The sequence below is a fragment of the Callithrix jacchus genome, chromosome 9 (assembly GCF_049354715.1).
Source record: "Callithrix jacchus isolate 240 chromosome 9, calJac240_pri, whole genome shotgun sequence".
Taxonomy (NCBI): Eukaryota; Metazoa; Chordata; class Mammalia; order Primates; family Cebidae; genus Callithrix; species Callithrix jacchus.
Window position 1 is genome coordinate 7,758,416 of NC_133510.1, and position 26,895 is coordinate 7,785,310.

The 26,895-nt window shown below is 39.6% G+C and overlaps 1 protein-coding gene across 1 annotated transcript in view; it reads right to left on the minus strand.

Annotated features, from left to right (window-relative positions):
- The window catches only part of PTPRO (protein tyrosine phosphatase receptor type O), a 287,340-nt gene that overhangs the window by 43,483 nt on the left and 216,962 nt on the right, over positions 1–26,895 (minus strand). Inside the window, exons 13-16 of the mRNA XM_035255268.3 lie at positions 11,597–11,736; positions 9,151–9,283; positions 6,648–6,768; positions 900–968 (exon numbers count right to left, since the gene is read on the minus strand). Of these exons, the coding sequence (XP_035111159.3) occupies positions 900–968; positions 6,648–6,768; positions 9,151–9,283; positions 11,597–11,736 (463 nt within the window). The remainder of the gene's footprint in view (positions 1–899; positions 969–6,647; positions 6,769–9,150; positions 9,284–11,596; positions 11,737–26,895) is intronic.

The following is a 26,895-nucleotide window of genomic DNA, read 5'->3' on the forward strand; positions in this document are numbered from 1 at the left end:
GTTTTTGTATCTTTAGTAGAGATGGGGTTTCAGCGTGTTGGCCAGGCTGGTCTTGAACTCCTGACCTCGTGATCTGCCTGCCTTGGCCTCCCAAAGTGCTGAGATTACAGGCGTGAGCCACCATACCTGGGCTGGGCTGTATAATTTTTTAAAAGAAGTCATGGCTCTTATCTCCTCAGGCACTGAAACGTGAGTTTAAAATAGAGATGCTGGGTGGGCATGGTGGCTCATGCCTGTAATCCCAGCAATTTGGGAGGCCTAAGTGAGAGGATCACTTTGGCCTAGGAGTTCGAGACCAGCCTGGGCAATATAGTGAGAACTCATTTCTACAAATATTAAAAATTAGCCAGATGTGGTGGTGCATGCATGTAGGCCCAGTTACTCGGGAGGCTGAGGTGGGAAGAATGCTTGAGCCTAGGAGGCAGAAATTGCAGTGAGTTGAGATTGTCCTGCACTCCAGCCTGGGTGACCAAAGAGGAAGATTCTGTCTTCCCCCAATATACAGAACAAAAAACAAAAAAATAAAATAAAATGGAGGTGCTGCTGTGTCTCATGCTGCTTCATTGGAATCTCTTCTCATGCCTTTATCCACCACTTGTTCAGTGTGGCCCCTGCAGTTAAGCCCTTCAGCACAGTTACAGGCTCCTGTGCACAACTGTTTCAGTCCTTTGTTTAATACTGTGAATACAGAGCAGACCACGACGTTTTCCCCACTTCAGAACTGCACTGAGCTTACATAAGCGGTTGTACTCTGTGAAGATCTAGCTACTGAAAGTCTACCATCTCTGAAATTACAAAAGGAGAATCGGGCAAAACTATCCCCAAGACAGTGAAACCAACTTTGGAGCACACACAGCATAGTTAAACCATGTAGAAGCTTGTTCCAAAACAATACTCACCAGTTGTATGGAAGTTTTCCATCCCTCTCTAAAGATGCAAAATTGACAAATGTACCTGCTCCACACTCCCTGTTTGAAAGGAACGGCAAAATCAAGGTTACTGCAAGACAAAGCATTCTTACCTTGACATACAAGTAAAGAGAGACTTTACTAGCTTATCATCACAGCATTAAATGAAGAAAATAGCAAATACAAGTTCCATATGCTCCTTTTTGGCATGCAATGCAAACCAGAAAGATAAAACAAAATGAAATGATCTTTCGCAAGTTTGCAAATCAAAACATTTGAGGCCAAAAGAATTCACTTCACCATCCTTTCCAAAGGGTATTCATAATTCTAAAATAAATATCTTAACTATTTGGGGTATAATATTTATTGATTTACAAATCAATACTCATTTACAAAATGAGTACCAGAAACTCTCATATATGAACTGAGGATTTTTCATCTTTAGCAAAAATTCTTCTCAGGGTTTTGTTTTATGGCATTTTGATTTCCTCTCTGCAAAGATAGTGGATCAAGTGGATTGTTTACTTCCTCCAAAGTCTTTCTCTTATATTGTCATGCCCACATTATTAATCACTTGAGATTAGAATAAACGAGCGGTATGAATTGAAATAGGCAAGCTTCTGGCATGCCTGTTATCTGGAATGTGGCCTATTAATCTGCTGGTAAAAACACGATTGAAGCTTTTTTTCCCAGAAGTAGAGCAAAAGTAAACATATTCTCATGCCTTCTCTACCTTTTGGCTAATTTCATGCATGAATAACATAGTTCATTGGGGCTCATGTATCTCATCTTTTCTTTATATGGAAATAATGGGTTTAATATTCCAACTGAAACAGACATTTTGACATTCCTGGCACAATGTGCTAATTATTTGAATTATCTACCTGTTCTTATTAGGGTGTTCCAAGAACAATTTTCTTTTCTTGAAAAAAATACACTAATATAATAATATCATGGTGTATTATAAATTACACATCATTAATGAATTTTCCTATGTCGATTTCCTATATATGGGATTTATTTTATCTCCAATTCAAGGGTTCTAATGTGGGGTTCCAAGGGTAGAATTTAGGACTCTGGGAACATATGTGGGAAAAAGTTACATATTTATTTTCACAACCTGTGACTAACCTTAGCAGTCCCTTCTATCATTAAAGTGGGTACTAAACTATCAGAATATCCACATGTGTGATTAGCTGACAATAGAAATTACATATTTTTAATAATAGACTTGGTGCAGATATCTTGAAATATTGGTTATATTCATCACCACGATGAAATTGTTAGACTATTACATATCAACAGTTAATGTATTAATTAAAAAGCATACAACAGATGTTTTTAAAAATATGATTATATTTCAATATAGTCATATAATTCTATGTATGTATGTATGTATGTATGTATGTATGTATTTATTTATTTATTTTTTGAGATGGAGTTTCACTCTTGTTACCCAGGCTGCAGTGCAATGGCATGATCTCAGCTCACTGCAACCTCTGCCTCCTGGGTTCAAGCGCTTCTCCTGCCTCAACCTCTGGAGTAGCTGGGATTACAGGCATTCGCCACCGCACCTGGCCAATTTTTTACATTTTTGGTAGAGATTGGGTTTCTCCATGTTGGTCAGGCTGGTCTCAAACTCCCAACCTCAGGTGATCTACCCGCCTCGGCCTCCCAAAGTGATTACAGGCATGTGCCACCGAGCACAGCCTCCTGTGAATTTCACTTTAGGCTCAGGAGATGGAAGCATTCTTCTTAGAAGGGTTCACCAGGCTGCCAAAAATGATCATGGCACGAAAAATGATGGGAATCTCTGTTGTAAAAACTAGCTGAAAGAATCAGAACCACCCCCTCCTGAATATCTGTGGTATGTACCACAAAAAATGCTCAGAAATACTGCTACTTGCATTACTCTGTCTATGACCACTTCCTCCACCATTACTACTGTGAGCTAATATTTACTGCACACTTCCTATACGTTGAGGATTATGCTATGTTATTACTGCATTAATGCTAAGTATCTACTCGATTATCGTCTCTTCTGCATACACATTCTTCCCCTGGCTTCCAGGCCACCACGCTCCCTTAGTTGTCCTTATAGTCCACTGGCTGCCTCTCGTCAGTCTCTTACTGTTATCTTCTTTTCTCCCTGAAAACCTTAACATTGATTGTTCCGGTGATTAATCGGGGGACTTCCTCTTTTACTTTTACTTCCTGAGTTTCATCCAGTCTAAAGCTCTAGGGCAATTTACATACTAACAACTCTCTCTCTCTCTTTTTTTTTTTTTCTGAGACAGAGTGTCACTCAGTCACCCAGGTTGGAGTGCACTGGCATGATCTCGGCTCACTGCAACTTCTGCCTCCTGGGTTCAAGTGATTCTGCTGCCTCAGCCTCCCAAGTAGCTGGGATTACAGACGCTTGCCACCACACCCAGCTAATATTTTGTATTTTTAGTAGAGGTGGGTTTCACCATGTTGGCCAGGCTGGTCTCGAACTCCTGGCCTCCCAAAATGCTGGGATTATAGGCATAAGTCACCATGGTTGGCCAAAAACTCTCAACTTTATATCTTCAATCAAGAATTCTCTCTCGAACATTAGACGTTTATGCTCAGCTGGCTACTCTGCACCTGCCCTTGCAAGTTATCTCGAACTTCACATTTCTGGGATGGTTAATACTGTGTCAAATTGATTGGATTGAAGGATACAAAGTATTGATCCTGGGTGTGTCTGTAGGAGTGTTGCCAAGGGAGATTAACATTTCAGTCAGTGGGCTGGGAGAGGCAGACCCACTCTTAATTGGGTGGGCACCGTGTAACCAGCTGCCAGCGACTATAAAGCAGGCAGAAAAACATGAAAAGGAGAGACAGGCCTCGCCTCTCAGCCTTCAACTTTCTCCTGTGCTGGACGCTTCCTGCCCTTGCACATTGGATTCCAAGTTCCTCAGTTTTGAGATTCAGACTGGCTCTCCTTGCTTCTCAGCTGCTCTTCAGCCTATCGTAGAACCTTGTGATTGTGTAAGGTAATATTTAATAAACTCCCATATATATTATAATAATACTTAATAAACTCCCATATACATGCACATATATATGTGTATATATGCATATGTGCATATATATGGGAGTTTATTAAGTATTATTATAATATATATGGGAACTATAGCTATATCTATCTATGTATCTTTCCTTTTAGTTTTGTCCCTCTAGAGAACCTTGACTAACACAATTTCCAAAACTGAAGTCTCGATGTTCCCCCAGCTCTGACCTGGAATCCTCTCAGTTGATGGCAACTCCATTCTTTCAAGTGCTAGGGCCAAAACTTGGAGTTATCTTTAACTCCTTTTTTTGATTTCCATTCCACATCAACTTATTAGCAAATCCTGTTGCTCCTATTTTCAAAATACGTTCAGAATCTGATGGCTTCTCTCTGCCTTCAGTATTGCTACTCTGGGCTGAGCTATTCCCATCTCTTGCCTGGATTCCTGGCTACCACCATTGATATGTCTGCCTCTCTCCTGGCCCCAATACAGCCTGTTTTCTACATAAAAGTCAAAACAAGGCCGGGCATGGTGGCTCACGCCTGTAATCCCAGCACTTTGGGAGGCCAAGGCGGGTGGATCATGAGGTCAAGAGATCGAGACCATGGTGAAACCCTGTCTCTACTAAAAAAAGCCAAAAATTAGCTGGGCGTGGTGGCACACACCTGTGGTCCCAGCTACTTGGGAAGCTGGGGCAGGAGAATTGCTTGAAACTGGGAGACGGAGGTTGCAGTGAGCCGAGATCACACCACTGCACTCCAGCCTGGTGCCTGGCAACAGAGCAAGACCGTCTTAAAAAAAAAATAAATAAATAAGTCAAAACGAAAGTGTTAAATCTAAGTCAGATGCTGTTAATCTTCCTCAGCTGCAATGCCTGCCCATTTTACTGAGTAAAAGCCAAAGTCCTTCCAATGGCTTATGCAGCCCCGTGTGACCTGGCATCGCCGTCTACCCTTGTCTTCCTCCACTTTAGTCACTCGGCTACACTCTGAACATCCCAGTCCTCCTCCTACCCCTGGGCCTTTACACCAGCTGTTCTTGCTACCGGGCACACTCTTCCCACAGACAGCACAGGCTACCTCCTACCCGGGCTGCAAGTCTTTGCTCCAATGCCACTATTTCAGTGAAGCCTACCCACCTCCCAGGGCCCCTCTTCCCACACTGGTACTGCTTATTTCCCTTACTTGGCTTTGCTTCTTTTTCTTATCACCTGCAAACATACGGTGCAATGTTTTTACTTATATCGTTATTGTTTTTTGTCACCTATTTTTGTATGTTTCATATACTGTCTTATATGTATCAATTTTGTAATATGAATGCATGAAGATTCAGTGACCTACACAAATTAACCAAGTTGAAAGTCAAGATTTGACCTCAAGGAGGCCGACTATGGTGACTCATGCCTGTAATCCCAGCACTTTGCTAGGCGTAGTGGTGCGTGCCTGTAATCCCAGCCCCTGGGGAGGCTGAGGCAGGAGAATCACTTGAACCTGAGAGGCAGAGGTTGCAGCGAGCAGAGATGGTGCCATTGCACTCCAGCCTGGGTGACAGAGTAAGACTCTGTCTAAAAAATAAATAAATAAATAAAAAATAAAGGAAAAAGAAAAAAAGATCTGACTTTAGGCAGTGAGTCTAATTTCAGAGCTCTCCACTGAAGTCACAGTGCAATCCCATCTCTTCTTATCCTTTCAAGATTTATTCAAATGCCAACCGTCAAGAAGCTAATTTCACCTTCTGAATTAGTCTTTATTCTCTACTTTTGTGGGATCTTGTTTTTAATATTCTTACCCTACGTGTTAGCTTCTGCCTTTAAATATATCTATTCGTCTATCCAGGTAGGTGGGTAAGTTCCTAGTGGACAGTTCTGATGTCTGATTTTTCTTTGGATGTGCCATGTCAGGCACTGATTACATCACTTTTGGATGGATGAATTTATTTATGAATGTGTGAGTGATAGAATTCTGAGACAGAAGAAACATGCTAACTTATAATCCATCAGGTTAATATTAGGCAAATATAAATTTTAACCAAGTTTCCAAAACCAAGTAGTATTCAAATAAGCAACAGTTTTTAAGGGAATTGATAGATTGTTCTGATAATAGAGGGGGCCACAGAAAGCGCTTGAGAATGTGCTCTGATGGTCATTGAGCAGTGCCTTGGTGGTCAAAGGAACAGAGAAGAACTGACATCATAAATCAAAGGCTTTTCTAACTGCAAGAAAAATTAAGCTGGCTGCAACTCTGAGTAATAAGAATAAAATTAATAGAGACTACTAATGGACCCAATCATAAACTGTACAAATATTTTCCAATAAAACAGCTTAAATTTATGGAGAGGATTCCCTCCCATTCTTCCTGGTCACCTTTATTTTTATTAACTTTTTTCATTAATTATACTGAACAGGCATAGATATTTCTTTTACTCCAAACATGTTTGAAAGTACCCAAATGTAATAGATCGCCATATATGGGCTACTTCAAATGCCACGATTTGATAGCAGGTCTGACTTTGTGTAAACAAGAAATGCTTTGCTTTCTCATGTCAATGGTAATATTTTCCAACATGATGTTTAAAAGTCGACTTAGAAAACACACAAAATAGAAACAGACCCTGAAAACTAAAATCAAATTTACAGCTATACAACTTATACGGCAGATAAGGATATTTTAAACATTGTGGATAAAATATTAATAAAACTTACCTAGCCATCTGCAGATGCTTTTTCCTAAGAATAATGAGGGTAACAAGCAACAGTCCAATTAAAAGTGTGCTAAGGATGGCCAGCACGGAGATCACTACCACATTGGGGTTCATCTCTGTAACTGAAGAGATAAGTCGTGCATTTTCATCACAGGTTCTGTTACAGGGAACCAACCAGAACCATTGTTTCTCATCTAGTCTTAAGAGCTGTGAACTTATGATGACACCGATAATAACAACAATCCTGTTCCCCAGGCCAACAATGACCTCTTCCTGGTTAACTGCAACTTTGCAAACTAGACTGATAAATGGCATTCATGATAAATGATACCAATGATAAATGGAAGAATTGAGTCCATTTCAAAAGCCTACAACATTCAGGATATTCTTATAAAGGGAAACTGAAGAATGAAGAATGCCTGCGCCACAGTTTAAAATCATTCGAAAGCTAAAAATACAGAAGTAATTATCACGCATTATCGCTCTTTAACATTTTCACAAGCTGAGAGGGTGGCAACTTATTTTATGCCCATGACTTTGAAGTCAGAAAGCACAATTGTATCCTTTGCTTACAACTAATAATGTATATGAAAAAGGCATTAGCAAACTACCATCTGCTGAAGCACTTAACACATTACTCGAAGCAGGCATTCTGATGACTTGTGGCCATATGTTTAGAGGTTTTCCATCTGCACAACTGGAGATTAAACCTATTAATCGGCCCTGAAGAACAGGGGCCGCATCCTTTCTACGTACTGTTTATAAAGTCTTGTCTCCTATGACACTTACACATTGTCTACTCCTTCAAACTATGCGGAAGAACAGGATATCAAAGGCAGGAACGTAGGTTAAATGTTTGCATACAACTCTTTAAAATGGGCCTGAGGACTCATATCACCTTTTGCATTGATCATAAAATCGCAGAATGAGCGAGCGCATCTGATCTCTAAGGCTTTTGGTATTTATCATTTCCCATGTGGGCCAGCTTGGGTCCAGTTTATGGGTACAGGGCTTAAACAGGAAAAACAATAGACTCATGGTCAGAAGAGTCATTCACTTGAGTATTAACCGCTATTTGGAGAAGTCATTTCATCTGTCCTACGGGCCTCATTTTCCTCATTTGTAAATAATTTTAATAATGCTGTACTGTGTTGTCACGGAGCTGACAAGGAATGATGGACATTAAGGTACAGTTGACCCTTGAACAAAATAAGTTTTAACTGTGCAGGTTCACATATATGCGGATTATCTTCCCCCTCTGCCACCCTTGAGACAGCAAGACCAAACCCTCTTCTTCCTCAGTTGACTCGTTGTGAAGACCACGAGGGAGATCTTTTTGAAGATCTACTCCCACTTAATGAATAGGAAATATATTTTTTCTTCCTTATGATTTGCTTAATGATATTTTAAGTTCTGTAGCTTACTTTATTGTAAGAATACAATACATAATACGTGTAACATACAAAAATGTGCTAATCAACCGTCTACATTATTGGAAAGACTTCTGCTCAACAGTAGTCTCTGAGTAGTTAAGTTCTGGAGGAGTCAAAAATTATATTTGGATTTTGAACTGTGTAGGAGACAGCACTTCTAACCCTCTCGTTATTCATGGTCAACTCTATACTTTAAAAAGTGTACAAGGATGTAGGAATGAGAGACAATTAAAATATTTAGCAGGTATATTTTTTGTCCTCCGTTCTGAAAAAACAAAAATTAAAAACAGAAAACCAAAAAGAAAAAGAAAAAAGAAAACAGTCCAGTCCAGTCATCCCTGAATATAGCAGCTACATATATGACTAATATTACAGAAATGAAACTAAACCAGTAAAGGAATGATGACATATGAGTGGCTTAATTACAGGAAGCTTCTTAGAGGGTCTCAGGTTGCAGAATCAGACTCTAATAAACCGGGAGCAACACACGTAATACAACTCAGAGAAAGAATAAAGAAATAAACAGCATCATTCCAGGGCTTTCATTAATCTCTAATTTTCCAACTTATACTTTTGGCTGGATTGGAAACTTTCTTGCTTTGACCCAGTAATCAATTATGTCATTCTCTGATCGGTGACAGATGAAGGCTAAGGCTAAATAGATGAAATTGGATTGATGAGGGTACTGTGCCTATTCCCGAGAAAGATGAGATAAATTCCCAACTAGCCCTTAGAGAGTATATACTAAGGCTTTAAGTATTTTACTTCTCAGCTTCAAAACAACTATGGAAGTCACACATTATTATTATTCCAATTTTACAGATGAAAGAAAAGCTCAGAGACACCCAATGTCTTTCTCTAACTCCATAGCTAGTAAGTGCACTTTGGGATTGAAATTAAGGACTCTTTGGCCCTGGAGCTTGAGATTTCTTGGTGGAATATTGGTACCATTAAAAAATACATATGCATATATATATATATGGCTTTTTTTCCAAAAGAAAAAGTGAGAAAATTATGGAAAAATATGGGAAGAACTTCCAAAGACCAGATTCCACTAGTGTGTATAATTACCCATTGTTGAGACGGCTATGAACGTAGGGACACTGGGGCTGTCGTGACTAAAGCTGGTGACACTGCAATTGTAGGCAGTGGCAGGAAGAAGGCTGGAGATTGTCACAACATGAGAAGAAACAGCAACTGGTTCCTGGGATTTGAGAAAATAAGATACATTTAGGTTATCTTCATCTATCTTTTTAAAACATATTTTTCATCGTTGAGTTGGTAAAGATTGACAGAGTAAAAATGTACAAGATGACAAAGGATAGCATTGAAAAATGTTTCCTTCTTTCCCCATTCCCCATCTGACCAATTCCCTTCCATGGAAGGAGCCATTGTTGCCAGGCATTGTTTTTCTTCCCATATGCATTTTATGGATGTATAAACATATATGACATAGTTAAAAAACAGAAGTGATGGCTCAGCTTACACACTGTTCTACTTATTTTTTACCTTAGTTATCAATGTATTTTGGTGCCTTTTCCATATCGGTACAGATTAAGCTATTTTATTCTTTTTAAGGGCTGATAGAAATCCATTGAAAGGACATACAGTACTTTGTTTAGTGAGCCTCCACTGATGAATGTGTAAATGATCTCTGATTTTTTGCTATTGCAAATAATGCTACAATGAACATCAATTCACAAATTTGGGAAGACACACACACACACACACACAATGTATGCATGTAATATGTATGTGTGAACATACACACATAGGCATATATTCATATGTTCTTTGCTAGTGTTACATTCTTTGAAATGCCGAGTCAAAAAAGTGCACATTTAAAATTTTGAAAGCTATTGAAAAATAGTTCTCTACAGACATTTTTCAAGTTCCTCACCTATGGCATTAATCCACGACAGTCCCTGCTTCCCTTCCTTCTTTCCAACACCATACATTCTCAAACTGAGCTTTTCCAATATTATTAGAGAAAATTGCATATTGTGGTTTTATTTTGCATTTTTAAATCATAAGTGAGGTTGCTCAATTTTTCATCTGTTAAGAGACTTCTGTATTTATTTTTCTATGAAACATTTGTTTTGGGTTGTTTGTCTTTACCTTTTTTGACTTGAAGCAATTCTTTATATATTAAGGATACTACCCCTTTGACTACATTCTCAGCTTTTAGATAGGATCCACTAAAGACATGGCAACTTTCTGCCCTCAGAATCATTTAGTATTGACCTATTCGTGAGTCAAAAACGTTGCTAACTTGGTGAACCCACGGCCAGACTAGTGACAAGTACTACTGTACAGTATCAAAAGATGAGCCAGTATCTTTTCAAAACAAGATTTTGAAACAGCCTTGCGTAAAGAGACGAGAGCCGTCAGCATTTTCTTCCACTTCCATCTCTGTCACTGTTCTGTAGAATTATTCTAAGGAAAGCCTTTTGCCGATAGGACTCAGTTGTAAGTAGCTAACTAACCATTGTTTTTTAAAGGAAGGCATCACTGTAGCTATAGAGAAGAAAATCCATTATCGGCAGAGCAGTTATTCTCCAAATGGGTTCTTAGAATAGAGAAGATTCAGCTGCTCAGCACAAACCCACAAGAGATACATTTGTAGAGGGAATTATCAAAAGGAGAGAGGAATCAAAGCAAATTATCTTAGTATTCAGTATGAGAAGATTTGCACTCCCAGCAATCCTTTTTTCTTCTTGATCTCATGAACTTCATTATTTTAAAAAATCAGTTACTTATGTTCACATATTAGTCTACACACTGTATTATGTGAAGTCCCTAACAAATCTGTCCTTTTCCTTCCCCCTCTGGCTGTGAAATATTCTTCCCTTGTGGTGTTGCCACTCCTAGAACTGCAGGTTTATCTCTTTCCTGCCATTCATTCTGACTTGGTGAACAGCTCTTTCTATCAGATCTGACATCTGTAATTCTAGAGCTGTAGCAGCAGCCTTCTCTCAGCCTTCATTTTGCAACAAAACGGTTCCCCTTACAAACTAGATATGCACGTTTCTGTCAAATTCTCTTGATAGTATGGACCTCTCTTGTGGTACTTACATTTTACTTTACTTTTTTCTATACATATGCAATGTCCATACCATATAAAAATATTTTGAAGGCGAATACTGATTCTATTATATGTGTACTGTACAGTGCCTTTTATATAATTGGCAGTTGGTTCATGTTTGTTAAATTATATTTTATACGATAGAGTCTTCATTCCCTTCATCAATTCAATGGGCTACTACTTTTATTCCTTTGTCTGACCTGGAGTGGCAATGAATTAGGGACAAACGATACAGACAAAGAGAAAAGTTCTCATAATATCTTTTTGGCTTGGTCTAAGCATCCTGTTAATTGCTATCACTGAAACACAAAAGAGCAAATAAACAGTTTTCATTGTATATAGTTCAAAGGAATAGAAGATTCTTTTTTTTTGCCCAGATAATTAGCCTTAATTAAAATTATCGTAGAAAAGGTAAATCGAAAGGTACAGTACCTGAAGTTTGGTTTTCTGACTGGAGCCAACTTGTTGACAGAAAACTTCAAAGAAATCAGCTACTCCCTCTTCCACCCACAGCAAAGTCACCGAAGTCTGGGTTTTGTTCACTGCGAAGAGTGATTTGGGTGGAGCTGGTTCTGAGCAAAAAAAATACTTAATTTACTAAGTGTATTCTTTTTTCTTTCACTAATAAGCAGGTGAAACATCCCCCAAATTCAAATATAGAGAGGTAAGAGCCACAAAAAGTTTACATTGCTCTTGAAATACGTGCTTTCATGCAAACAGCTGTCTAACTTGGAAGGCAGAATATTTTGCCTTTTCCCTTTTCCAAGTTTTTACTTCTCTTTTTGAAACGCTTTTGTTTTCGACTTCAGTTTCATCATAGACATAATATACTAACAGTTTCTGTATAATTTATGCTGGAGTTACCATTGCCCTGATAATACAGAACTTTCTGGATGAGAAACAAAACATCTGTACTTAATAAAGGTGGAGAAAAATGAAAATTGGTGTGCTTCTTTCTAATGATGAGGTGCAGCTTGGTATTTAGCCAACAACCTGTTTTCCTTTCTCTGGAAACTATCTGAAAAAATTCAGACAGAGAAATGGCTGCTTGAAAATTTAGTCAAAATTTAAAAAGACAAAGCTAAACAGATTATATATATATATATAAATATATATATATATTTTTTTTTTTGAGGCTGGATCTCATTCTGTCACCCAGGCTATAGTAGTGACAAGTGCAGTAGTGGAAACACAGCTCATTGGAACCTCATTTCCCTGGCTCAACTGATCCTCCTGCCTCAGCTTCCCAAGTAACTGGGACTGCCTGGCTTATTTTTGTATTTTTTGTAGAGATAGAGTTTTGCCATGTTGCTCAGGGTGGTCTCACACTCCTGGGCTCCAGCAATCAGCCTGCTCTGGCCTCTCAAAGTGCTGGGATTACAGGTGTGAGTCACTGTGCCTAGCTGATAATGTAATTTTTTAAGAAAAGCATTGATAGAAAAGGATTGGATGATTAATAAAATGTTAGAGACAAACTTTTTATCTTAGACCTCTTATCTAATGTCTAATTATTAAAGATAAGTACACAATATTTATAACTAAATAAATAAATCCATTCATTAAGGAAGCTTCGCTGTCTGTCCTCTTCATACTTATTTCTAGTAATTGAGTCACTGGCATTGTTCTCTTGAGACCAAAAACCCTGCCTTTTTCTCAGTTCTAATAGTCATCCACTGTCTCATTCTCCGTTCCTGAATGTCTCCTGGTCTTCTGCTGTGACCCTGTCTTTTGGATGTTGTCTTTCCCTCTATGCTGACTGCTATGCCTGAACTCAAGGTCTTAAGCTGGGGTCCCTGTTACCTGCTCTCAGATCCCCTGACATTGCTTGTTTGTCCATATTGTATCATGCTACTAGGTTCACATAACAGCATCCTTCACCCAGCAGTACGTGCCTGTCAGACAACTACCCACAGTGGTAGATTTCTTCCTGCTTGTTACTCGGCTTTTTCATTTTCTGCCCCACTCTGCTGAGTCTGTTCTTTAGCTCCCGTCCTTTAGCAGTGCTTGAAAAAGCCCGTCAGCCATTTCACTGCTTTGACGGGTACAGATCTTTGTGTGGGAAGATTTGGACCTTGTTTCTAGAATATCATCATTACGGTCCTATCCGGAACCAAGAAGTAGGTCAGAATCATGCTTGACATGATTTACCACCGATAGCCTAAACTTATGTCCAACTAAAAAGAAGCCTCTTTCTTTCCTGCAGCAACTTGACAAGGTCAGGCAGAAGAGCTAAAGGAGGAACAAGATGACTTTGTCCCAGGCACGCAAAATTCACAATGGATGTCAGAACCCCTTTTTCACTTGTAATGAATTGTCCAGTCCTCCAGACATTGTATTGTCCTGTTTCTACTCTGATGAGGACAGCTAATGAAATACGGAGGTCAATTTCCACTTCTCACATCCTTCATAACTGCCATTGCTAATAGGGTTATGTCCTCTAGGGATTCTGACTCATGTGGAACTTGAATCTGTGGAACCAAGTGTGAAGTTGTTTGGGGCATAGATGAACGATTTGTTAGGCTAAGCCTGGGCTTTTCTTTTTTAAAAATACACACTACAGAATTGTTCTTTAGATACAATTCTGAGGCTCTTTTATTTCTCAGTCTCAGAGAGCAATCTTTTAAAAACTCTTGTTACCTTTTCCTTTAATCTATTTTTTTTTTTTTTTGAGACCGAGTCTCACTCTGTTGCCAGGCTGGAATGCAGTGTCCAGATCTCAGCTCACTGCAACCTCCACCTCCCAGATTCCAGCAATTCGCCTGCCTCAGCCTCCCGAGTAGCCGTGACTACAGGTGTGCACCACCATGCCCAGCTGATTCTTTTGTATTTTTAGTAGAGATGGGATTTCACCACATTGGCCAGGATGGTCTCCATCTCCTGACCTCATGATCCGCCTGCCTCAGCCTCCTAAAGTGTTGAGATTACAGGCGGGAGCCGCCGCGCCAGCCTCCTTGAATCTGGTTTTAAAGTATATTGCATGTCCAGAGTCTTGTCATCACACTCACTGATAGTCAAGAAACTTCTGAACCTCCTTTTCCCTGGCTCTAGTCAGTTCTTCATTTTGTCAATGATGGTTTAAAATCATTTAAAATAAAATGCTGCTTTGCTCATATTAAATCCTATCTATGCATTGTCTGTGGTATCACATCCAAACATGCCATGTCTTTGAGATCTGGTTTAGGCTGCTCGTGGGGGCTCATGCCTGTAATCTCAGCACTTTGGGAGGTCAAGACAGGTGGATCACAAGGTCAGGAGCTTAAGACCAGCCTGGCCAATATGGTGAAACTCCGTCTCTCCTAAAAATGCAAAAATTAGCTGGGCATGGTGGCAGGTGCCGATAGTCCCAGCTACTTGGGAGGCTGAGGCAGGAGACTTGCTTGAACCCCAGAGGCGGAGGCTGCAGTGAACGGAGATCGCTCCACTGTACTCTGGCCTGGGGGACAGAGTGAGATTCTGTCTCAAAAATAGAAATTCCTGTTTAAATTGGCTGCACGCTATCCATCCAGCTTTACCACAATTCGTAACATATAGATGTGCTTCCTCCTGGGAAAGCCAGTCTTCCCACTGACCTTCAGCGTGGCAGCGGGCAGTGCTATATTTCAGCCCAAGTTTACCTTCAATCAGTATACTTTTTATTCTACTCATTTCAAGGTCAAGAAAAAGTCTTATCTCCTCCATGAAGTCTCATTTGACCACTCTTTCTCTTGATGATTTATCCCTTCTCTGACATTCTACTGCCTTCAATTATTTCCTACATAATCTATAAGTGAAGGCCTGATTCTAGTTGATCCTATTAGATTCTTTAAGAATAAGGGCCATGTGTTATAAATGACTTTGTCTTCAATTTTAAGTAGCCACCTGTAGGTACTCAATACATCGTATTTATTGGCTGATTTAAAACATGAGTCAAGATTGATCAACCAAAGGAGGAGGATTCAAGCACCAGGCAAGACCAGACATGCTGGGGTTGTATCAAATTTCCGGGGAAGCATAATGAACTATCATGAATTATTGCAAGAGCTCCCAGTGGTCCAAGGAATATGACATGGATACTACAGAAAGGGTTTCCTTTGTTCTGGCTGAGAATGTGGCTGTAGGTGATAAGATCCTCAGGAAAATCTCCTAAAGGTCTGGGACACCTAACAGCCACATAAATTTTTTGTAGGGTGGAATATGAAGGCAATAGATTGTTTCAAGGTCCCTGCATCTATCATTGCTCTTCTCTTTTCTGAAAGATGTTTGCATATCAGCTCTGTAGGTCAATGAATAACATACATGAATCACCTGCCTGAGGACTGTTCGGGATCTTTGTGACAGGTGTGCTTCCCTAAATTAATCAGGCAGAAATTTAACCTGGTATCCCAAAAGAAACAAAGTATTACCATTTGCTGTTATTATCATTATGAACTTATTACCATTACAAGATTTCACAAGTGAAGGTATCATTGAATTGGGAGTGCTTATAATTAGATTTTCCTATTCAAGACAGCAGCTGTCCCAGGAAATGTTTTAAAATTAAGAATCGGATTGTGAATTGTCCAACGCAGCCACTAACCACATGTAGCTGTTGTGTATTTGAAATGTGGCTAGTCCAAATTGGGAGGTGCTGCAAACATAAAATACAGACAGAATTTCAAAAACCTAGTATGAGAAAAGAATAAAACACACCATTAATAATTCTTTATATTGATTATGTTTTGGAATAATATGACCTTGGATATATTTGGTTACATAAAGTATGTTGAATTTAACTTCACCTGTTTCTTTTTACTAATTTTTATGTGGCTGCTAGACAATTGAAAATTATACATGTGGCTCTTATTATGTTTGTAATGAATAAGTTAGAGCATTTGCTCTTATTGCCTGGAGTAGAAGCCGGAAATTCTTGGCAAAAACTGGCTGGAGGGGTCCCACATCTCATGAGAAGTCAAGGTCAGCTCATTGCCACAGCCTAGGATGGTTTAGATCAAGCTCGTCCAACCCGTGGCCGGTAGGCTGCATGCCGCCCAGAATGGCTTTGAGTAGAGCCCAATGCAAATGCATAAACTTTCTCAAAACACTGTAAGTTTTTTTGGGATTTAAAAAAATCAGTGTTAGTATATTTTATGTGTGGCCTAAGACAATTCTTCCAGTGTGTCACACGGAAGCCAAAAGCCAAAAGGTTGGACACCCTTGGTTTACGTGACTCATGTTCGCCATCCTCAGAGGCACAAGATTAAAATGGATAGTGACTAAATATTATTTAAGCAATCGCATATGATAGGGAATACAATGACATCAAAAATATTTTGATAGCTTTCTATCTTTGTTATGGGATGAATTATATCCCATCCACCCCAAATTCATATGCTGAAGCCCTAACCTTTAGTACCTTAGGATGTGACTGTATCTTTTTTTTTTTCTGTGATGGAGTCATGCTCTGTCACCCAGGCTGGAGTGCAGTGGCATGATCCTGGCTCACTGCAACCTCCACCTCCCTGGTTCAAGTGATCCTCCCACCTCAGCCTCCTGAGCAGCTGGGACTACATGTGCCTGCTGCCATGCCTGGTTAATTTTTGTATTTTTAGTAGAGACAGGGTTTCACCATGTTGGCCAGGCTGGTCTCGAACTCTTGACCTCAAGTGATCCACCCACCTCTGCCTCCCAAAGTGCTGGGATTATAGGCATGAGCCACCACACCTGTCCTGATTAGGCTTTTGAAGAGGTGATTAATTTAAATGAAGCTGTTAGCATGCACCCTAATTTAATCAGACTGGTGTCCTTATAAGAAGAGGACATATAGACAGTAAAGAGATGGATGTGCACAGAGAAAAGACCAAGTGAGGACGTAGTTACAAAGCGGTCATCTGCAAGCCACAGGAGAAACCTGCTCTGTTCACACCTGGACCTGGAACTTCCAGTCTCCATAACTGTGAGAAAACAAATCTCTGTTGTGTGAGCCACCCCGTCTGTGGCATTTTACTATGACAGTCCTAGCAAACGAATCCAGTCTCCCTCTATGCAAAATGCCTCATATGTCCTTTTCTGCAGATGAGGGATGAGAAAAAACCCTATAAAATATCAAATACAGTCTATCTCCTAAAGCAGAAGGATAGGAAAAATCCAATAATGTAAATAGAGTAAATGAAGTTTAGGACAACGTACACCTTAACGTTTTCAATATTCTCATGCCCCAAAATGTCAAATTTCCTTTTGTTTAAAATAATTTCACAGTCCATGACATTTGGTGTGAGTACCTACGTATATGGGTAAAGGGGATAGACATACTATTTTCAGAAGACAAAGCTTAGATACAGTGTTGTTTGCTTTTAAATACCCTCTAAAAGCTTTCTAACATTGCTGGTGTTCCACTTACTAGCTGGCCCTCCCTATTTTCTTTTCTTCTCTCTCATATAATGCCTCTCCAGGTTTGGGCTGGGAATCCAATCTAATTTTATAAGAAAATCAAGTACAATGCATAGAATATGGGCAGACTGGAAGGCTGCAAGGCCATCGCTACCATTTAATTTAGGTTGGATTATGAGAGGCTCAGGCTGTTGCCTAGGATCTCCGGGGAGCGAAAGTGACCTTCCTGAAGTAGGAGCTGGTGTCTGATTCTTATTCTATGCTGTGGCAGCAAATCTCTCCCTTTTCTTGGGAATTCCAAAGGGAATAGTCTGATGTAATTTTTACCCCAGGAACAGAATGTAATGTGTGTATTGTCTAAAACCCATCTTTCACTGACAGCGATTACATTATTTCTTCTTATAATGTGACTAATTAATTTGTTGCCTAGAGAATGATGTTTATGAGGCCAAGATTATATCCACAAGGACCAACTTGGCGAGTCATATAACAAATGTGCAACATTGGTAATGAGGAATCTTAAGTAGAAAAGCATTGTTAAAATGATCTTCATCCATGATCCACATCACAAAATTTATTTTCAATCTATAGCCTCACTGATAGCAATTCTTCTAGAACGCTCTTCATATGCAAAGCACAATCGTTAACATCTATATTGTAATAAGTCTCTTAAATTCATTTTTATTTTCCTCAACTCAAGCAACTCTGTATAAGTGTAAGTCATATAGCACGTTCGACTTGGCCAAAGGAAGCATCTGCGATGTAAATAGCGTAGGCTGCAGAAATTATGCTCAAGTTGGTGAAATAACATCTGCAAAACAAAGCGCTATGTGAAAGGAAAACAAGAGGTAGAGAAATTCTTCAGGGCGAGTTAAGATTGATGTCAATGAAATTAAGGAGAGGAATATTTATATTAAACAGCAGAAGCCTCTGTTAGACCTGAAGTTTATCAGACCTTTTCTTGTTGATTTAGGGAAATTCTCTTCCTAGATACATTTAACAAGTAATTTGAACATTTTGAAACAATACCAGGAAATTAAAAAAAATTCAGGCAAATATTTAGTACCTGAGAACACATAAAATTATGTGTTTCATAATTTTCATATATATAAAAATAAAATTTTCTCAAGAGTTAGAAATGTCTGTCATTTTCATTATTTTTTAACTACTTTTTTTTTTTTTTGAGAAGGAGTCTTGCTCTGTCACCCAGACTGGAGTGCAGTGGCACAGTCTCAGCTCACTGCAACCACTGCCTCCTGGGTGCAAAAACTTCTCCTACCTCAGCCTCCTGAGTCACTGAGATTACAGTTTCCCGTCACCACGCCCAGATAATGTTTGTAGTTTTAGTAGACACAGGGTTTCACCATGTTGGCCAGGCTGGTCTGGAACTCCTGACCTCAAGTGATCTGCCCTCCTCAGCCTCCCAAAGTGCCGGGATTACAGGCAGTGAGCCACGGCATTAACTCTATTCTTTATGGCGTAGAGATAGCAAGTATAATATCCTCTTCTGGGAATCACTCGGTGGGTTGATAGTTTTAGTACCTTAAGTAACTTCTAAATATCAATAGCGTTTTTCAGAGAAAGTTCCCTCTGCCTTTCCAGTTGCTCAGGCCTCCAATCCTGTACGTCTCCAGGCTTCTTTCACTCATTCATAGACAACATCTAAGCCTATCAGCAGATTCCCTCAGCAACACCTTCAAAATAAATTTTGAATCTGACCACTTTTCATGGCCTCTGTGGCTCCCAATCTGACCTAAACAAGTGTTAATTTCTTATCTGGACAGACTCGGTGTTCTCTAAAGTTTAAGGCGACAACTTTTATCAAAAGTGTCCAGGCGGTGTCCAGTGACTCACGCCTCTAATCCCAGCACTTTGGAAGGCCAAGGTGGGAGGATCACGAGGTCAAGAGATCGAGACCATCCAGGCCAACATGGTGAAAACCCGTCTCTACTAAAAATACAAAAAATAGCTGGGTGTGGTGGTGTGTGCCTGTAATCCCAGCTACTTGGGAGGCTGAGGCAGGAGAATCGCTTGAACCTGCAAAGTGGAAGTTACAATAAGCCAAGTTCGTGCCACTGCACTCCAGCCAGGAGACAGAGAGAGATTCCATCTCAGAAAAAAAAAGTGTCTACTTGGGAACACTTTTGCATGAGAAAATGCTTGCCCCAAATCCTATAGAGGATTACCGCCTCTTTGGTTCAGGCAATTCTCCTGCTTCAGCCTCCTGAGTAGCTGGGATTACAGGCACGCGCCACCATGCCCAGCTAATTCTTTGTATCTTTAGTAGAAATGGGGTTTCACCATGTTGACCAGGATGGTCTCGATCTCTTGACCTCGTGATCCCCCTGCCTTGACCTCCCAAGGTGCTGGGATTACAGGTGTGAGCCACCTCCAGGATTACTGCCTTTTAACTGATCCGTAAGAGGTGTAAAGTGGTGTTGTCTAAGGCAACAGGGATGTATGGTCATGTTACCTAATTTATTCCCTCCTGCCTTAGCCTTGCCCTGAGCAGTCTATTATCACCAGACTGACCAGTGAAACCTGTTAGGTTACGCGATGCCCCTGCTTAAAGCATGCAATGGAGAATCATGTCACCCAGAGGAAAGTGTCTTTTCAACGACCCTACGCAGTCTGTTCCCTTGCTCCCTCTCTGCCCGGTGTCTGTGATTCTCCGCCTTGTTTGTTCCACTCCAGCCACACTGCCTGCCTGGCTTTTCTTTGAACTTGCCAGGAACACTGCTGCTTCCAGAGCTGTGCACCTGTGACTGCCTCTGCCTACAGAATCCCATCACAGTTAGCTCTTTGGCTTACTCCCTTGTCTCCTTCAGGCTCCAACTGAAACATCACCTTCACAGAGACACTTATCCTACTCCCCACAAATATTGCACCCATCCCCACAACACTTCGTATCCTCTTGAATACCCCACGACACTTTTCACCATTTAACGTTCTTCTATTTATCATCTCCTTTTCTCCATTAGAATGAGGGTTGACGTTTTTGTCAGTTTTGTTCATTTCTGTATCTTCAGAACCAAGAATCGTGTGTGGCATATAGTAAATGCTAAATATCTGTTGATTAACAGGATGAATAATTAAAAAAAAACGTATAAGACCTTAAGTATTTTATTAGTTCCTTTCTAGCTGACCAGCAGCCTATGGATTTTTTTTTTTTTTTTTTAGATGGAGTTTCATTTTTTGTTGCCCAGGTTGGAGTGCAGTGGCATGATCTTGGCTCACTGCAATTCCCGCCTCCCGGGTTCAAGCAATTCTCCTGTGTCAGCCTCCTGAGTAGCTGGGATTATAGGTGCCTGCCACCATACCCAGCTGATTTTTGTATTTTAAGTAGAGATGGAGTTTCTTCATGTTGGCCAGGCTAGTCTTGAATTCCTGACCTCAGGCAATCCACCCGCCTCGGCCTCCCAAAGTGCTGGGATTACACGGGTGAGCCACCGTGCCTGGTCAGCCTACAGATTTCTATATATCTATATTTATACCCATATTTCAGAGAGATAGAAAACGCATACTATCCCTCAAATCCTTAACATTTCAAAGTATTTTGATTTTTTCTCGTCTATAGCCAAGTTATGTTTTAAAGATTTCTAATCTCTACAAAAGCTTCTATGACTGAGGTTAAGAAAATCAAGCCAATGTCCCTAAGACCAAATTCCAAAAGAGGAACAGAAAGTCACAAAAGTGGATATAAGGCTCCTCCCTGTTCTGTTAAATTTTTTAATAGAAAAATGAAGTTTGTAAGAAAAAAGCCACACCCCAGTCCAGGAAAATAGAAGCAGCAGATGGATAAAAAGTATGAGATGACTGTTTCTGGACCGAGACTGAACAATGTATACGGCGTGTCACAATTCTCTAGGGTCCAGCTTGTTCAAATGGACATAGCACTGAATTACCCCCAAAGGCTCTCCTACCACTAAAGTTGCATGATTCCTTATCTTGAACGTGCCCAAACATGTCTGTGGTTGGGGTAAGGCAGACGTTTGACGGTGGTGTGCGATTCTGTTCTGTTTGTTTCCTCTGACCTCCTTAGCCGTTCCTTTCTGCTCTGTTTTTCTGATTCTTCCTGCTAAGCTGAATTTCCAAACGCTGGCGTGGTTCTTCTAGACTCGATCCAGGCCTTCTCTTTTCTTCTCTATCTTTACTTACTACTTGGTAATCTCATCCAGACACCTCCAAATTTGCATTTCCAGCCCAGAATTCTCCCCTGGTCTTCAGACGTATGTATTGATGATCTCTTTGCTTCACATCTGCACCGGGATATCCAACAGTCGTCTTAATTTTTTTTACATCCAAAGAAGAATCCTTGATTCTTACCTTACCCTAAATAGACCCCTCCTGTATTTTTACTGGTCATTTCCACCTCAGTGAATTGCGCCACCGTTCGCCCTAGTTGCTCAAGAGTGAAGCCTGGGAGTCATTAATTTCCCTTTCCCTCACTTCCTGTTTCTGCCCTATCAGAAAGTTCTGTGGACACAACCTCCAAAAAGAGCTCTTGAATTCTGTCCACCTCTCTTCATCTCCGTTATAACCACTGTAGTCAAAGTTACCATCACTCTCTTGCCACTTCTTTGAAGTACGATATTATTATTATTATTATTATTATTATTATTATTTTGAGACGGAGTCTCTCTCTGTTGCCCAGGCTGGAGTGCAGTGGTGCGATCTGGGCTCACTGCAACCTCTGCCTCCCAGGTTCAAGAGATTCTCCTGCGTCAGTCTCCAGAGTAGCTGGGATTACAGGCACCCACCACCATGCCCAGCTAATTTTTGCATTTTTAGTAGAGACGGGGTTTCACCATGTTGGTCAGGATGGTCTCAATCTCTTGACCTCGTGATCCACCTGCCTCGGCCTCCCAAAGTGCTGGGATTACAGGTGTGAACCACTGCGCATGGCCACAATATTATTTTTATTTTATTTTATTTTTTTGATACAGAGTCTTGCTCTGTCACCCAGACTGGAGTGCAGTGGCATGATCTTGGCTCACTGTGACCTCCGCCTCCCAGGTTCAAGTGATTCTCCTGCCTTGGCCTCCTGAGTAGCTGGGATTACAGGTGCACGCCACCACACCCAGCTAATTTTTGTATTTTTAGTAGACATGGGGTTTCAGGCCTGTCTCAACTCCTGACCTCGTGATCTGCCCACCTCAGCCTCCCGAAGTGCTAGGATTACATGTGTGAGCCACTGTGCCCGGCCAGAATATTATTTTCAAAGCTGGCACAAATAGCCCTCTAATGAGTTCCCCTACTTTCATCATTGATACAGTCATCTCTTTCTCCTTAAGCAACCAGAGGGATAGGTTTAAATGTAAATCAGATTGTTTATTTTAAGTTTCCTAAATGGCTTTTCATTACTCTGAAAACAATATTCAAACTGCATGCCTTAAAAGACCTATAATTGGGCCTGCCTGTGCCCTCTGCCTGACTCCCTCCTTCTTAGCCTTGTCATAGCTGGTCCTTCTTGTTATTTAGACCTTAGTCCCCGTGGCCTCCTCAAAGAAAGATTTAACCACATAGTCATCCTGCACCACATTTCCTTGTTGTAAAGCACTATACAGCACTTACTGCCATCTTCCCCTTCACTAGATCATAAGCTCCTTGGGAACAGAAAGTGAAAGTAGCCCTCCGGCTTCATGAGCGTCACTACCACAAGCAGTCTGTCTGGCATCTGAGCACTACTTGAAGGCTCTCAATATATATTAGTTAAATGGATTGACGAATGAATATTCTATTTCCAGAGAGCTATTTGTGATCTGTCCAACACATCTCATTCCTGTTTTTTTTTTCCTTTCTTTTTTTTTTTTTTTAAAGTTGGGAAACTGATTCTTTTATGTAGACTTAGCAAGTCCTCTCAAAGTTGGCCCAGGGATCCACGTTGATTCACCGAGAGTGGAAGATACTATTGGTTAACGGTTGAAAACACAGTCATATGCAGACCAATGAGTTCTTGCAAAATGACAAATCTTAGGGGCAGATTTGATTGATATTTGTAATGACTGGCTGTCAAAGCGGTCTGTCATACCACCACAGCACCGTGAGACTGGTGGCAACCTAAAATTCCTAATGGCATGGTTGGTTCAACATCCTGGGAAAAGCACCATATTGGGGCATGTCTTTTTGTGGACGTTTACTGATGATACAATATTGAGACTTATTGGCAACTGTTTTTAGGGCTCTCTATCCTCGCACATGACATCTTGCATTAACTTACATTATACTGAGCTAATTGGTAGTTTGGTTTCTTACCATAGAGGGAGAACCTACCCTCTACAACACAGGAGTCAGACAGAGCCATTCTAAAGAGGGCTTTGTCACAGATACATTGAACTGCAGGTTAGCCCAACCAGTTTTGGTCCTAGCTCTAACAATGGCATTCTGATTCAAATAAGCTTGAAAAATCTATGTGCCAAAGTTGTATTTTTCTGTAAAAGAGAATGAACATGACTTCTATATGTGTCAAAATGAATGCCGTGAAGAAACATAAAACTAGAATAAAAGTTTTGTAAAAAAAACCCCTCTGCCATTCAGGTACTACTAAAGCAAGGTATTATTTCACTTCTCTGAAAGGTGGAACTTGTTTTGATTAAATATTAACTGGAATACAGTGTTCAACTTTGAGGTCCTCAATTTCAATTCATTCTGCAGTATCTGTTGAGCAGTTAAAGGTGTTCAGGCATTGTGTTGTATAAAATGGAAAGGACTTATAGACAATAACATGATTAGTAGAATGGATCTTTTGACCAAAGGATAAAAACCAACATTATTTGTTTTTAAGAAAATAAGACAGGCATGTCATATACAGATTTTCTTACTTTCAGAGAGGAACGCGATAGAAACAATATTCCATTTGATATTAAGATACCAAGAAGAAGAAGCTTATCGATCCTGAGGGTTATATTCACTAGAAATAATTTCTATGGAAATTCACCTTTCCTTGAAAAGTTTCAGGAAATTTTCCAAGTTGGTTTACATAGTCCATTCTGTTATCAGGGAGACATGGAGGCTCCAAACACTTTGATAAGGTTGGGAAACTGTCATGGTTTTAACACATAGTCCTATGTAGACACAGTTGTACCAGTTCATGACTTTGGCTCATATTCCTGAGGCTCCTTAGACCAACTGTCACATAGAAATGTCAGTAAAGTGTCCACTAGTCCCACTAAATACTACTTTGATAAGACCACCTCTGAACTTAAATTTTAAGGGAGAAAACTGCTAGGACGTGAGAAACACTTAACAGCTTCAAGTAAAGCTTGGAAAAAGGAAGACGTTGGGCACATGAGCACAATCTTCAAGTAACTACGGTTACCTAGAAATGAGTTTTTAAACTGTTCTTTACACCCACAGAGGACACAGTCAGAGATAATGGTTGGAATTGGTAGAAAGGCAGTTTTTTTTTTTTTTGCTTAATAGAAAGATTATGCAAAGTTGTAAGTTGGTGCCCTTCACATTGTTAGAATTTAAGTATAGACCACAAGGGAGGAACAGCAGATAGTGCAGAAAAGAGTCAGAAGCTACCCTAGAGCCTCAATTGGAGCACTAGCGCCCCCTTCGGGATATTTGGAAGTTTGAAGGAATGTTTTTTATTAGTCATTACGGAATTAGCTGTTCCTCTGTGGTCAGGACTTAGAAATGCTAGCTGCCCTAAAATTATTAAGAGCACACCAAATGAGAAACTGTCCTATGTCCCACATCCCACATGACTTTCAAGTGTCATGACAGAGTAGATTCTTCATAAGTGTAAATTGCAAGTACTTTACTACCTAATAATTTTGAACAATTTTAAAAGGAAATTAAGTAAAATAATTTAGAAGAAAGTTGTCATGAGAAGGCACATTTAAATCAAATTAAGATAGTATTTAAGATTATTCTATAATATAATTTTTACTTCCATAGTGTCTAATCAATACATCACATATTTCCAAAGTACCTATACAATTTTAAAGCATTTCAGCATAAAAAGTTTTTGTCATGGCAAATATGAGAAAAAGGAATTTATGACTCAGTGACCTATGCATTGAGACCTGGAGAAATGCAATTCCTGGGTAAACTGAGGAAAGATTTTTTTTTTTAGATTTTCTAAAAGTTTTCTAAAAGTACATCACTGTCAACAATGCTACTCATGGTATTTAAGTTACTAAGAAAATACCCATGAATTAGTCTTTACTCACAGCTGCAAATATAAACACATGTAATGACAGAGATGATTTGAGACTCTTATGAACAGATTCAGACACATAAACTAGCAGACACCTTAAAAAATGATGTCACAAAATTGCATTAACTACTTGGAAAACATTACTATTTGATAGACAATTTTTAAACTATGAAAATTATAAAAATCTCTGCTGTGGAAATTACATATCGATATGCATTTATTTTTAGGTTACCACTCTTTCATACTGCCTTTAGAGTCTACCACACAACTCTGTGTTAATCCATCCTCCCTTGTCCGTGGTAGATTTTAGGAGACTGTCTCCGAGTTTCCCTGTATCAGAAATTAAATGTATACCTCAATAAAGGGTCAATTTTTGAATGTAGAAGATGTGTTTTGCGTTACACAGTCACTTTCCAGTTGTATGTCATAATATAAATAATTATTTTGACATTATGCTACAGAAAAATATCCAGTTCATTTGCAAGAACGTTATAGTATCTGTTTTTCCTCATCCACAGCCTATTGTTTTTCTTGGCATACGATCTTACAGAATGAGTTGGGAAGTATTCCCTCCTATTCAACTTTTTTGAAGAGTTTGAGCAGGGTTGGTATTAGTTCTTCAAATATCTGGTGAAATTCAGGGGTCAAGCCTTCAAGACCGGAGTTTTCTTGATAGGAGATTTTATTATGACTTTGATCCCATTGCTCATTACTGGTTCGTTTTTCTTAATGGTTCAGTCTTGTTAGATTCTGTTCAGGAATTTATCCAATTCTTCTAGCTTTCCAATTTGTTGGTGTATAGTTAGTTGTTCATAATAGTTTCTAATGATTCTTTGTATTTCTTAGGTCTCTTGTTATATCTACTTTTTTGTTTCTTATTTTATTTCTTCAGATCTTCTCTCTTTTTTTCTTACTCTAGCTAAAGCTTTGTTGATTGTATCTTTTCAAATGACCAACTTTTTGTTGTGTTGATCTTCTGTATTTATTTTAGCCTCTGATTCATTTATTTCTGCTCTGACCTTTATATTTCTTTCCTTCTACTAATTCATGTTTGATTTGGTTTTGCTTTTCTAGTTCCTTGAGGTACATCATTAGGTTGTTTATTTTAACTTTCTACTTTTTTATATTAAGGGCATTGATTGCTATAAACTTCCCTCATGCTATGGCTTTTGTTATATCCCACAGATTTTGCTATGTTGTATTTTCATTTTCATTTGTC